Source organism: Lagenorhynchus albirostris, chromosome 4 (genome assembly GCF_949774975.1).
Source record: "Lagenorhynchus albirostris chromosome 4, mLagAlb1.1, whole genome shotgun sequence".
NCBI lineage: Eukaryota > Metazoa > Chordata > Mammalia > Artiodactyla > Delphinidae > Lagenorhynchus > Lagenorhynchus albirostris.
Window position 1 is genome coordinate 80,361,301 of NC_083098.1, and position 14,407 is coordinate 80,375,707.

The following is a 14,407-nucleotide window of genomic DNA, read 5'->3' on the forward strand; positions in this document are numbered from 1 at the left end:
TCCTTCCATCCACCTCATGAACAAAGATCTGTGATACTCAGTACAAAGCAGATTCTGCTTCCTCTACCCCTTTCCTAGAATCTCAGCACAAATTCGTATCTCATCAATTTCCTTCTAGAGTTTACGCTAATTGAGCCACTCCAAGATTTGCCTTTCTGCAGCATGTTAAATTTAACTTTGATGAGCTTATTGATAAAAAGCGCTTAGTTGTCATTGTGCTTGCAAAGTAGACATTCAATAGCTTGGGGTAGAGAGACATGAATTCATATTGCTATTATAAGCAGCAACTAAAGTAATGCTTATGTATGAGCACTGTAGTCCTACATGCTAAATCTCATAAACCCAAAGAATCTACCGCCATTCAACCTATGAGAGATGAAAAACGAACAACGTCGAGGCGATGACCCAACAACTTGAGACTCACGTTAAGTAAAGACTTCCGGTCTCGCGCAACTCAAAGACCTCTTTGCAGCTCACCCGGGGCGAGCCGGAGGCGCGCGCATGCGCAGCACCAGCGCGCATGCGCAGCACCCGCAGGCCGCTCCGCCTTCCCCTCGGCGCCTAGATTTACATCCGGGTTCTTAGGCTTTACGCTTCTCGCGCCGGCTGGTGTTTCTCCGGGCTGACTGGCTGCTGGTTGTTTTCGCTGTTCCAGCGTCAGAAGAACCGGTGGGTCGGCAGGTGAGTACACGGGAAGGGCCTGGAAGGGGAGTCGGGCGGGGGCCCGGCTGTTTGTTGCACCCACCGGTGGGCTCTATGCGGAGACGGGGACGCCGGGCGGATGGGGGTCCCGGGAGCCTCCAACTTGACTGGTCGTCCTCTTCGGGACGGGGCTTTCCTGGCCCCTGCCCTTTGGCAGTCTTCTCCTGACACTTGTTACAAATTCGTAATAGTCATCCTCATTTGCATTCGTTAGGGTTTAAGGAGAGACGGGCCCAGCGGCCTGGCAGGTGAGGTGAGTTTGCAGCCCTCGCCTTCCGGGCAGGGACCACAGCCTACTCTGCTGCTTCTCGCCTCTCGTCGGGACCCAGACCTGGACCCTGCTCTGAGAGACCCCTTCCTGGTCGGGCTTCAGGAATCTTTTGAGGTCAGGTGTAGTGTGTTTCAGGGAAAAAGCGCAGAGCAGGGATTCTGTAAGCCTAGATTCCAGATTCTAGTACAGATTCTAAAATAGCTGTGTAACCCAAGTCGTCTAGAAGTTCCCATCCAGCTTTAAAGTTCAGGTTTGTGTTTGGCAGCTCTTTGTCCAAGGGACGCACACCCAAAATGAATCAGCACCAGAGGAAAATGAGGGCAGAGGTGGTACTGTGTCATTTTTTGAGTGCTGTCGGGTCAAGATGTCAGAGAATGGTCGACCGCAGCAGCAGTTCAGATGTGTGAGGATTGGCAAAAACTGGAAAAAGACACATTTAAAAATCTGAACACATGTGGCATTCTATTTTCTCTGGGTGAGGTGATTCATTTGGGACTTTTAGAACTGAACTGTAGACTCGCGGAAGAGTATAAGAAAGCAAAACGTGCCTGTGTTTGGTCTGAGAGGCTTACTTGAACCTCTGTGCAACGCAGTCGTCTTGTATGATGTTATTTTCCAAATGTATCCTGATTGTAAGAATCACCTGTGATATTTGTGCAGATTCCGTGGACCCCATTTCATATCTTTTGAAACACCATGTCCAGGGAAAGGTCCGGGGAATCTTTTTAACAGGCATCCTAAGTGATTCTTCCTTATAAGGCACTTTTGGGAAGCATGTATTTCAGTCAGATAGGCCCTCCACCACTTAATAGCTTTATAACTTAAGTAATAAACTTGTGAGTTGCACTTTTCTTTATCTGAAAAATGAGGATAAGTTCTTCCCCAGAGACTATTGAGTCGAAGCCCTTTGATAGTAGGATCCTTATCTTTTGTCATTTTTGTGTCTACAGAGCTTAGTGCTTGGCATTTAATAGGCCCTCCCTCACAAGTGTGTTGAACTGAGAAAAGAAATAGCATGCCCCAAAACACAGAAGACACTTGGAAAGCTCGAATGCCATTCCTCCTCCTCACCTTACAGGGTTTTTTTTTTTTTCTCTTTTTATCAGTAGTCATTTTGCTGAATATCCTTATTAGAGATAAGTATATCTCTTGATGGTTAAAACAGCCAGGAAATGTTTCTGATTCTTTGGTGTAACTTTGAAATTGTTTCTGCCATTAGATTATTAATGAATTTAAATGGAGGCCAAGTCCATCTGTTGGACTGAATTCATGACTTAACTGTAAATTATTGTCTGTAAATGATATTTATCTCTTGTTATTGTGCCATAACTCTAGATCATGGTGATCGTAAGTTTTTGTTATGCCAGAATCTAAATCATCATGTTCTTAAGGACATATTTAGATTCAGTGTTTTCATTGTAATAAGACCTCCTGCTCCCACTAATGTAAAGATTTTGACTTCTGTATGTATGGTTTGTGGGTACAGAATTCAGGACTGCTGAAGCCATTTGTGAAAAGATTGGTGTGGGTAACAGATCCATTTAAGTATAATAAAACTAAGAATTAAAATCTGGGAATTATAGTTGTAGAACACATTGATTGTAAATGTTATAAATCTTGGCAGTATAAAATAATACATCTTACAGAAATCGGGGTGGGAGGAAGTGTAAGAATGTAATTTTCACACCTTTCATGGTAGTAGGTCAATCCACGTTGTCTAAAATGGAATCATATAGTTTTTAAATGATGCTGATCTCTTAATATTTGTATAATATTTTTTCTTAACCTTAGAATACTTTTAGGAACTGAAATTGCTTTTTGTGAATAATTTTTTCCCCCAGAGATCAGCAGTTTCTTTAGTTCACTTTATTTTCTTTTGCTTCTGTTTAATGCAGAAAGAATTCAATTCGTTATGCTTTTTGTTAAAAATAGCATGTCTAGTATGATCCCATTGTTAGAAATTATTTCTGTACATCCTGTTTATATGTGTGCATTAGATAGATACCTGGAATGATGTATACCAAATAGTAATGAGCATTATTTCGGAGTGGCAGGATTTGGGTCGATTTTTTTTTTTAACTTCTTTTTATCTTTCTGTATTGATTGAAATTTTTTTAAGTGCAGGTATCACTTTTATACAGAAGGGAGGTTTGGTTATTACATCATTCATAGGGAGAGTTCTGGATTTTAGTAAGTAACCCAAAAGGTGCTGAGTAATCATTACTACCATGAATTTGCAATCAATAAATGAGTGCTGCTTTGTTTGCCTTTAGATTTGTTTTATGTTGCTTTATATAGTATACCTGTAGAGATAGTGCAGTGTGATGTCTTTATGGTAAATTTGCCTTGATATAAATTTCAGCTTTGTCACTTAGTAACTGTGTGAACTCAGTCAAATTGTGTCAGTCCCTCTACTCATCTATAACTGGATGTTGTATATACTTCAGAAGGTTGTTGTAAGAATTAATATTTGTACTTAAATGACCTAGCCCACTGCCCAGAACTCAAAGTTCGTCCAAAAGAGAACAGCCATTATTACTATTTTAAAAGTACAGATTGTATTTGTATACATGCATGTCTTTCTTAAGTACTGTCCTTTTAAAAGTCATCAATGTATTTTACTTCTGTTTGACTGTAAATTACTTAAAGTGCTCTACAATGGAATTTTCTCAGGTTTGAACTTCTTGTCCTGGAAGCTGTGCATCACCATAATGAGGCTTGTAATTCTTGATAACTATGACTTGGCTAGTGAATGGGCAGCCAAATACATCTGTAATCGCATCATTCAATTCAGACCTGGACAGGACAGATATTTTACACTGGGTTTGCCAACAGGTAATGCACCATTTTTTTCCATATTAGGTACTCAAGGTTGTGGGATTGAAGGCTTTTTCTTAGTAAAATATATTTCCTGTTTATTTCTTGTCATATCACTGATTTAACATATTAGGATATCAAGTCAAATGTATAGATACAGACATATCTGGTATCTAAGTTTCATTACTATTTGTTAAAATTCTGTCTCACCTACCACTCAAGAATTGAAAAGGAAATATAGCTCAGGTCATGGTCATGATATTTTTTGTACCTTTTTCTAGTAGTCTTTTGTTTGTATTTAGGGATGTTGCTTTCACTATTCATGCAATTTCTTGGGAGATTAGCCTTCTCATTGATCATTAAGAGGTACCTACAATATGTACTACTGCCTCTTAATTTTACCTCATATGCCTCATATTATCTTATTAGCCCTTTGCTATTTCTGTGATTATTTTCTATTTTAGAAGTATTACAGGTGAAAAATTGAAGACAGGTATGTCTTCATGACAGAATGAACATAAGCATTAATTATACACTTTATTGGATTTAGTTCTCGGTTAAGGTTTTTCTTAAAAAATAACCAAGTAGTGTCACTGATACATGGTACTTTATTTGATATTGTTGACTTACATAGGAAAGAGTATTGGACCTGGAATCAGAGCTGCTACTTTCTTGGTGACTGAAGGGCACTTATTCTACACCATAATCTTGTTTTCCTTACTTTTAAGGAAGATAAGGAAATTAATAGCTTACAGTGCTGTTTTGAAGCTCAAATAAGAGCAAGTCCCTTGTATACTGTAAACACTATGTAAATTTAAGGTTCTCTTAAGTGTGTTTTATTTAAACAGTATTTTTTCCTCTTGCTCCTCCCCCCATACATGTCAACTATAGAAAAGCTACAATCATAATTGTTTTTCACTTGCATAATTTCCATGAAAGATACTGTTAGCTCACCAAGTTGATTTTTTGTTTGTTGTTTTGCTTTTTGTTTTTCGGTCCATGGCAGTAGGTGTTGGTAAGAACGGCAAAGAGGAATTTATTTTAATTGTGCACACCAGAAATGGGCCCCCTCAGCACCCACAGTTCTGATATGTGAGCCCCAGTGGTTGAACATGCCCTCTGTATCAGTTTGCCTTCTGTAAACCTGGGCCATGCTCAGACTAGCTGCCTTAATCACTTTGTCTTAATTATGAAGAAATAAGCAGTAATTTGAGTATGGGAGCAGAAAGGCTTCAGAGCCATAAACGCCAGCAGTGCTAAACATGTTTTTGTGTATTTTGATATACAATTCTTCTGCTTTATTTTGGATAGTATTACTGCCTAATAATACATCTGCCAAGGGTATATCTCTGGAAAACCTTTGTTAACATATTCTACTTTTCTCCTTCATTGACCAATGACAGTGTTAATCATGCCCCATCCTTACCTCCCCCCACCCCATGCTTTTGAAATTTGAACATACATTTCTGTAAACAACATGCTATGTTGTAATTACGCCCCACCAAGCACAATTCTGGGGAATATCTGTTCAGTATATATCTTTTTTTTTTTAATTTTATTTATTTTTGGCTGTGTTGGGTCTTCGCTGCTGTGTGTGGGCTTTCTCCAGTCGTGGCGAGCGGGGGCTACTCTTGGTTGTGGTGTGCAGGCTTATCACTGCGGTGGCTTCTGTTGTTGCAGAGCATGGGTTCTAGGCGCGCAGGCTTCAGTAGTTGTGGCTCACAGGCTCTAGAGCGCAGGCTCAGTAGTTGTGGCGCACAGGCTTAGTTGCTCCGCGGCATGTGGGATCTTCCTGGACCAGGGCTTGAACCCGTGTCCCCTGCATCGGCAGGCAGATTCTTAACCACTGCACCACCAGGGAAGCCCTGTTCAGTAATATATTTATTGAAGTGATGTTGACAAACTTGATATTTAAGGGCCTGCATGCTGTGGGCCTAACCTGCCTCCCAGACTTATTCCCACTATTCCTCTACACTGAATCAGGGTAGGCAGGTTACACGGCTTGTAGTTCAAAGAAAAGACCTGAATTTGCTGGCTTTACTTTCATTCATGTTGCTAGCATACTGTATAATAAGAACTTTATGAGAATCTCTTGAATATCTGGCTTCACTGCCGTGTGTGTGATATTTGGCACATTCCTTAATTTTTTTACCCCAGTTCTTCCACCTTCACAATGGGAAAGATAATGCCAATTTCCCAAACTTGTGAGATTTACATTAGCTAATGTATGAAACACCAGCATAGCATCTAGCACATGGTAGGCATACAAGTGTCATCTCTGAACCTCCTCCCCCATCTTTTTTCTATTTTCAATTACAACTTAACCCATTCTTTGATTGTGGGAGTTTCACTTCTTCAAAGACTCAGTTGAAATGCCATCTTTCATCCTTTCTTCCACAAGCAAGACTATAGTGTTTTCTTCTTTGATTCACTATACTGCCCCAGACTTCTTATAGGTTATTTATATTTTTCCTTGTGTTATAGTTACTTTGTACTTGTCTATCCGTATTCTGTGAGTTCTTTTAGGGTAGAAACAGTCATAATCTTTGTTTTATCTGAATCATAGTAAGCACTTGCTAAATTAGTTATGTTAGTAAATGAGTATTGCAAAGCAAATATATTAAAATGAAGTTTCTTTTACCAGTTCACCGTGTACCATATCTTCCATTGATTTTTTTCTATTCAGCCACTTTGATTAAAAAGTAGAAAATGAATGTGATTTTTATCACTATTGTGACAACTTTTTTTTATATTCATATGTCCTTAAATTACGGAGGGAGTCCTATAACTATTCTCTTGACACTGAAAGATACACACAGAAAATTTGTTATGCTTCTAGAAAAGGAGAAAGAAGAGCATACTTATCCATCTTTTATCCAGGTTTCATGTTAGTGGGCTGTAGTTCTTTGAGAATTGTAAAGTTTGACCACATAAATTTTAAATTATTAATGACAATTTAAAACAATATGTGTGCTTAACTTTAAGAAAACCTATTAGTCTTCTGTTCTGTGAACCTGTCTGTGTGATATTTAGCCACTTCTATTATTCTGTCATCTTAAATGAGAGTCAGTTTTTTTACTACTCTGGATTTTTTTTGTATTAGTTGTTTTTTTGTTTTTCTGGTGGTTTTTTTTTTGGCCAGAGACTGCTTAGTTCTGCCATACTTCTCCCTGCCTCTTGAGTAGAAATTTTGTGTTTGGGTGTTTTATTTTGTTTTGTGATGGTGGGCGGACTAGAAACCAATACTCTGACCAGGATTGTGTGGGCCAGGTTGCTTGTTGTAAGAATGTAGTCAATCTAGTCTTCGAATTTGTAGTTAAAATGAAAAAATACAGCAGATTTAAAAAACAAAGGGAGGCCATCCTCAAGTGGCTAAATTCATTTATCTTTATTGTGTCGTTTCACGGAGCACTATCAAGCAGATCTTAATTTCATAAAACATAAAAGAATCACATTTATAAAACAATAACATTAAGAACTCAGATGAAGTATCCAAAGCCAAGATCCCATTTCCTAGAAATCATTTTACTTTATACATTTTAGCTGATATATGCTGAAAATAACACAAAATGAGAAACAGGAGCTCCAGTTAAAAACTTAAAGGATAAGCCTCCTCACTCGATCCTTGCCACTTTCTATTTTGAAAGTAGAGGCAGTGTTTAAATTCAGCTCTGGTTTCACTTTTGATTTCATTGAATGGTCAATACTTGACCTATTTATGTATCATTTATGCTGCAAATCCCTCTCTAAATAGTTTTTTCTCTAAAGGTGGGACGTTTGTTTTTCTTCTAATTCTCATGTGCTCTCTAGAAGTTTCTAATCCTGGAATATACACCATTAATTCCAAATATCCAGCGACACAAGAATAATTTTCCAAGCTATAATTTCTGTTGACAGATTCCCAGCTTTATTCAGCAAATTCCAGTTTACTAAAATTTTAGGTTACCTTGTAGAGAGACTAATTCAACATATATTTGTTAACTGAATGTGTATTTAAATTAATAATTGTTTGCCTAATGAATTAGAAATATAAAATACTATTAAGTAAGAAGAGAATAAGGTTAATATAAACTTTTTTTTAAATTAGATTTTCAAGTTATGTTAGAAAATGGAATGTTTATCTGTTTTAGGGAGTACACCTTTAGGATGTTATAAAAAACTAATAGAATATCATAAGAATGGAGACCTTTCTTTTAAATATGTGAAGACCTTTAACATGGATGAATATGTAGGTAAGCTATATTATTTGAATATATTATTTGGACATGTTATATTTTTAAAAAATTAATATATTGAGAATATTAACATTATTTAAATTTGTTTTGAATGTAATATGAATATATTTCTAGAGTATAATGTATTACCTTGTAGTGGGGTTGGGAGTTTATATAAAAAAAACTATTTTTGTAATCACAGCATGACGTAGTAGAAGGACCGTGAGACTAGAAATGAGAAGATTTGCATTCGTCTTCAGCTATGCCACTTACCAGTCCTGGCTCCATCGACTTTGAGCCAATTCATTCACATTTCTCATTCTCTCTTTTTCTCTTTTTCTTTTTTTCTTAAGGCAAAGTTAAAACCAGTGTTGTTGTGGGGATAAATGAATTAATATGTATGTAAAAGTAATTAGTAAAATATTTTTTAAATATAAGGCTATTTGTAGCCTTGAAGCTTTTATAATTTATTGATTGTGACCTTGCTTAACTAGAAAGATCAGTGATATATATAAACTCTGTGTTAAAATTTAAATTTTATAGGTACACATTTTTAACAGTAGCCTGAGTCATTGTCAAAGAACTGTCGTAATTTAGTATACCTTGCATGTAAATAGGAATAACAGAGGAAGAACGTAGATCAAGATTTCAGTTGTGTGGCCATTTAATTTATGTTGAATTTAACACATAAATCAGTTTTATTGGTTAAAATTTTGTATTTGAGAAGGGGAATATAGTGATTACATGCACATGAACTAGACTTCTGTGCTCCAGCCCCTTTGTGAGCTCTGTGACCCTGGGAAAGTTACTTTTCTGTGTTTCTGTTCATCTATAAAGTGAGATTGATAATAGTTATTTCCATAGACATTGTACACATTAATTAATACATACATGTACAGTGATTAAAATAATGCCTGGCACATAATAAGCATATATTCCGTATAAAAATGCTTTTAAATTGAATATGGTATAGAAATGTTACATATTTTAAATAGCATTTATGGCTTAATCAGAAAAGTAAACTTTAGATTTATTTCTGGAAATAGTTACATTTTTATTTATTAACTTTGTATTTAGGACTTCCCAGAAATCATCCCGAAAGCTACCATTCTTATATGTGGAATAACTTTTTTAAGCATATTGATATAGATCCTAATAATGCTCATATCCTTGATGGGAATGCTACAGACTTACAAGCAGAATGTGATGCATTTGAAAAGAAAATAAAAGAAGCTGGAGGAATTGATCTTTTTGTTGGAGGTACGTAAAACATTTTGTCATTAATCATTTATTAATATTTGAACTAGGTGCTTTAAAAAAAAACTTACCTTCGTGTAATGTAAAGAACATCTGTGACTGTCTGTAATACCCATTTATTCAGCTATTGATTTCTATTTTACTTTATTTTCATCAAAAAATAATCTTAATGTTGCAAGTGGGGATTGTTTAAATTATGGCTTGAGAAATAGGTCCTAATCCCTGCCTAATTACCTCTTTAGAACTGATAGTTTACCACATCTTAGAAAACGAGTGATGTTTCTTTTCCTCAGTGATACTCTTATTCTTCTACTGTTTCTTTAAAACCCCAACCCAGCTTTCTTATCAAATTACGGCGTTAAATCTCTGAAAGTCTGCATGTGGAACAGGTGGATTTTAACATTTCTCTACTGATCATTCAAATTGCTTCATTTCACTAAGAAATCAGTTAAGAATGTAAAATTTTTATCATCAGCCTTTAGTTAATATGAATTAAGCTGTATAATTGTCTTAATAAACTCTAAAGTAAATGTTTAATTAACTAAATTCCACTTGAAATTTATATATATACGTGCACACACAAACATACATGTGTATGTATATTGTGTGTTCATGATCTACCATTGAAGAGGTGAAAGAATCTCTTCCTTTGTAATGACAGTACGGTTTTCTGCTATCAGTATGGAGCATATGAATAGTACATCATCTAAACTGAAACCAAAATTGTTTTTTGCCAGATTCTTTAGTATTCAACTAAACATACTAAAGCTCTAAATTAACATTAGATATATAGAGATAGATATATCCATTAGATCCAGGTATATCTTACAATTAATTTATTAGAAGACTGCTCAAAACTATATGAATTAGATCTTCAATAGACCTGTACTAAGGTTAATTTATGGTTGAGGTGGCCAGGTATTGTAGAGGTGTTTGGTTGCCTTTGGAGAAAATTGGGTTTTATCGTCAGACAAAAATTAGCATCCTGTTTTGGCCACTTACAATCTGTAAGATCTTAGGAAATTTATTGATTTCAGTAAACTAGTTCAGTATACTAATTCAATATAATTAAGTTATTTGTAAAACAAGATTATATTAACCATTTCAGAATTGATGAGAATTAACCACATTATAACATGTATAAAATGCCTTGTGCATTGCTTGGTATGTAGTTGGTAATCCATTAAGTGTTACTCCACTCTGTCTCTGAGATGTAGTTTCTGAAGTAATTTTTCCTTAGTTCATTGAATGTCCTGCTCTTTTACTGATTTACCTCTAAGGGTATCCAGCAAGACTGAAGTTTTTCTCTTTGAGGAAATTGTTATCTCTACCTAGCAGAACTAATATCAATTACTTTCTTAAATAGACAGTCTAGGATGGTTTTTTTATCTGAGCAAGAATCCAAGTTAGACTAGTTTGCTTTTCAAAATAGACAGTATCTATTTTTTAAATAAAACTTGCTAATATTACTTCACTATTCCTGGAAAACATTTGCATTCCAGTTTTGTCCGTATTGCTCAATTCTGAGATAATTACTGTTTGCGCCTACCAATATCAAGGCCAAGGCAGTAGATATTTGAAAATGTTTAAGGAGTGCGCCTACCCACGCATTCTTTAGATTTTCTAAACTCTACCAAAATCAAGTAGAATTACTGTAAAATAATATACCTAAACTGTTTATCTTAGTTATATCAAGAAATATTTTCACTCATTTACCATTATACAAAAAGATATGCAACTATTAAAACTTCAGTATTAAAAATGGCTGAATGGATAACATAAATAGTATTTTTTTACTTCTTTATTTGAGGACTTATTTTTTCCTGTTAATTTATTGACCTTACATAAGGATTCTTGTGACAAATCCCTTGGGGTCTCAATGCCAGGAAGTAGAATTTACTTGGGGGAAAAAAAACTGATAAGAGCTCTTTAACTCCATTTTGTCCTTTTGCCTACTTTCCGGAAAATATTTTAGCTTAATGTAATGTTTAAGGTTTAATCTCCCTTTTCAGAGATTTATAGTAAACTTTCTTCTTTCCCCATAGTTTTAAGCCACTTCTTGTTTCTTTATAGCTAAAGTTTTTCAGTGCATTTCCTCACAATAACTCACCTTAGTTCTACCTTTGAAACTAATGGAGCATAATCATAATTATTTATGTTTATCACTGACTCTTACTACTAAAAAGAACTTTATTTTGTTTTTTAACCAATTTTTGTCTTAAACTTCCTGTAGTTCTCCCCTTGCAAAAAAATTTAACAGGATTTCCTTTCCTCTTCCATTAACACCTTCATTGTAGTCGTGGGCTAATCCAGGGTCTGACAGTTTATATTTATTATCGAAGGGACATATAATTGTGTATAGGGAACGGAGGGTTGGCTTATTACATTTTCTTTGAACTTTCCCCTGTTTGGGATACCCTATTATTGGATCTGTCTCATGAAAGAATCTCATTTGATTCTTCACCTTTGTTGATCTAGGTTGTTATCATTGGATATTCAAGATGAGGCTTGGTATCTGGGTCTTACCACTTACCCTTCTTTTGTTCCAGGGTTTGGTTAATAAAAACACTAAGAACTGAGCCAAATGGGATCAAAATATCAGCTTTATTAAAGGTAAAGTTGGATTAGAGATTGCAGGTTGGGCTTGAGGCCAGAATGGGGTTTCCTACTCCTTCCCTCTGAATTTGGAAATAGTAAGACCAGAGAAGAGCTCCAGAGTATTAATCCACCATTGCTCACTCCTGGGAAATGGAGCAAGAGTTCCCTTCCCTCTATAGAAAGGAGAAAGGAGGAAATACATACTCAGAAGTTCTTCATCTGATGACAGAATTGTTGGGAGAAAGAATAAGGTGTATCATGCAATTCCTGATCCGTACCCAGCAATAAAGTACACAAACATGGAAATCTATAAATAGACTCTAAAAGCATTATTAACTTTAAAATTATCTTAAGATAATTTGTGTTTAAAAGGTAAAAATAAGACACTGGGGAAATTTTTAACCCTTTACTTTGGTTACACGATTAGATTCTTTGATTTGCAAGTAAATGTAGTCTACTAATGAGACTAAAAGTGAATTTATTGGAATAATTCTGGGGTAACTCACAGAACTGACATCAGAGTTGGAAAAAACAAGTCTTTAAAAGAACAAGAACCAGGAGCCTCAGATGAACTGAAGCAGGGACTCACCTGATCCTCTCCTGCAGTGCTGTCATCAAATGCCTCAGCTCTAGATGCCTTCTTTCTTTCTGTGTTCCTGGTCAAGTTTCAGATTTATAGAGAGAAATTCTGATTGTTTCAGCTTGGCCTAAGTACTTGTCCTTAGATCACAACAGTTCTGCCTAAACAATATGAGATATAGGGTGTTATGATTGGTCTAGCCCCTGTTGTGAGGGGAGCAGAGCAGGGTAGGTAGAAGGGGGCAAAAACTGTACTGAACATTCTGAACAATACCAACCATCCATTCATTTATTCAACCATTATTTACTGAGGGCCTCCTGTGTGTCATGTGTTCTAAATAGTAAGGATACAGTTATGAAGAAGAGAAAGTCTACTCTCATGAAGTTTACTTTCTAGCCCATAGAACTATAGACACAGGAAAGACACACAATCCAGACTCAGGTTTTAGAGATGTTTCATAAAGGGGTTGATTATCTCGGGCTTCCCTGGGGCGCAGTGGTTAAGAATCCACCTGCCAATGCAGGGGACATGGGTTCGAGCCCTGGTCCAGGAAGATGCCACAGAGCAAGTAAGCCCGTGTGCCACAACTACCGAGCCTGTGCTCTGGAACCTGCATGCCACAACTACTGAGCCCGCGCACCACAACTACTGAAGCCCTCACACCTAGAGCCTGTGCTCAGCAACAAGAGAAGCCACCGCAGTGAGAAGCCTGCGCACCGCAATGAAGAGAGCCCCCGCTCGCCGCAACTAGAGAAAGCCCGTGCACAGCAATGAAGACCCAACACAGCCAAAAATAAAATAAATTAAAAAAAAAAAAGGTGTTGATATCTTAGTCTACACTTAAAGACTGAATAAGAATTAACCATGGTGTTTAGAGTTCATGATTATTTTTAAGAAAATTTTATAAGGCTTTGTAAAACATTCTGAACATTTTAAAAATATAATTTTATATCAGGAAAAGCTCAATTTTTGATAGTTACTGATAGTAAGGGAATGTATTGACGCTTCTCCATCATGAACCATTCCTGATAATTTCAGCTTTGCTGTACACTTGTGTGACCCAAATCAACGGTGAGACCACTAATACTGATCTTTGAGGACCTTCTATTTTTTTCTGGAACTCTTTTATTTTCCTGGTTCCATCCTTTCCTCCATAGAGACATATAAATAAAAATATTTAGGTAGATGTATACTTAAGAGGAAAAGCAGAACAGTTTTACAAATCTAGAGAGATAGGCGTATCTGTGATTTAAAATAGACAAGCATATATATACTTAATAGTGGAAACAAACCATACATATTAACCACATATAGGTCTGGCTTTACATACTAGATTAAAAATTAATCCTATATTGTTAAAAATTCCTAGATTATTGTGCTTTGGTAGTTCATATTTGCTTCCTAAGATTTTCAGTTCTTCCTTCTTCATTCAAAACCAGGTTACTCTTTGTCATATTTTACTTTGTTGTAGCCTGGGAAAAAGTTGTTAGAATTGTGTGTTAAGAGCCAATAAGATACACCTATATATCATTAAATATGCAGAATATAAGTATAACCAGTATTTTGACCCAGAGAACTTGTGGGGTTTTTTTTTTTTGATTGAAGTTGCCAGAAATCTGACTAGCAAGTAGGGTCCATGTATATAAAACTTGATTTACTTAAGCCATAGAAAGATTCTTGATTTTATGAAAAGATTTACCTCCAATTTCCTTCAAATAAGAAATGTCATATTCTTATCTATATTTTAGAGGCAGTCCTAGAATATTTCAGCTGGCAGTAGATCTCCTTAAAGCAGAGTTTTCAAATTGTGGTTGTCACATATTATTAGGGCATGAAATCAATATGGTCAGTCACATCCACCATTTCCCTTTGTACGTTTTGTTAATGAAACAAAATGTAATCAAAAATAGCTTGAATGGCTCCTCGTAAGGGTATTATTTCATGCAATTCTTGTTTTAATTGTTTATA

General features: G+C 36.0%; 1 protein-coding gene across 12 annotated transcripts in view; it reads left to right on the top strand.

The window, feature by feature from the left end:
* The first annotated feature begins 558 nt into the window (after nt 1-558).
* GNPDA2 (glucosamine-6-phosphate deaminase 2) overlaps nt 559-14,407 on the top strand; it is a 30,934-nt gene continuing 17,085 nt past the window's right edge. For 7 of the 12 annotated variants that reach the window (XM_060148248.1, XM_060148244.1, XM_060148245.1 and 4 more), the window contains exons 1-4: nt 561-681; nt 3,647-3,808; nt 7,921-8,022; nt 9,082-9,264. In XM_060148248.1, the coding sequence (XP_060004231.1) occupies nt 3,685-3,808; nt 7,921-8,022; nt 9,082-9,264 (409 nt within the window). In that variant the 5' untranslated portion in view covers nt 561-681; nt 3,647-3,684. Of the gene's footprint in view, nt 682-3,624; nt 3,809-7,920; nt 8,023-9,081; nt 9,265-14,407 lie in introns of those variants that run through there. The other 5 variants (XM_060148252.1, XM_060148254.1, XM_060148249.1 and 2 more) reach the window with 4 other exon arrangements.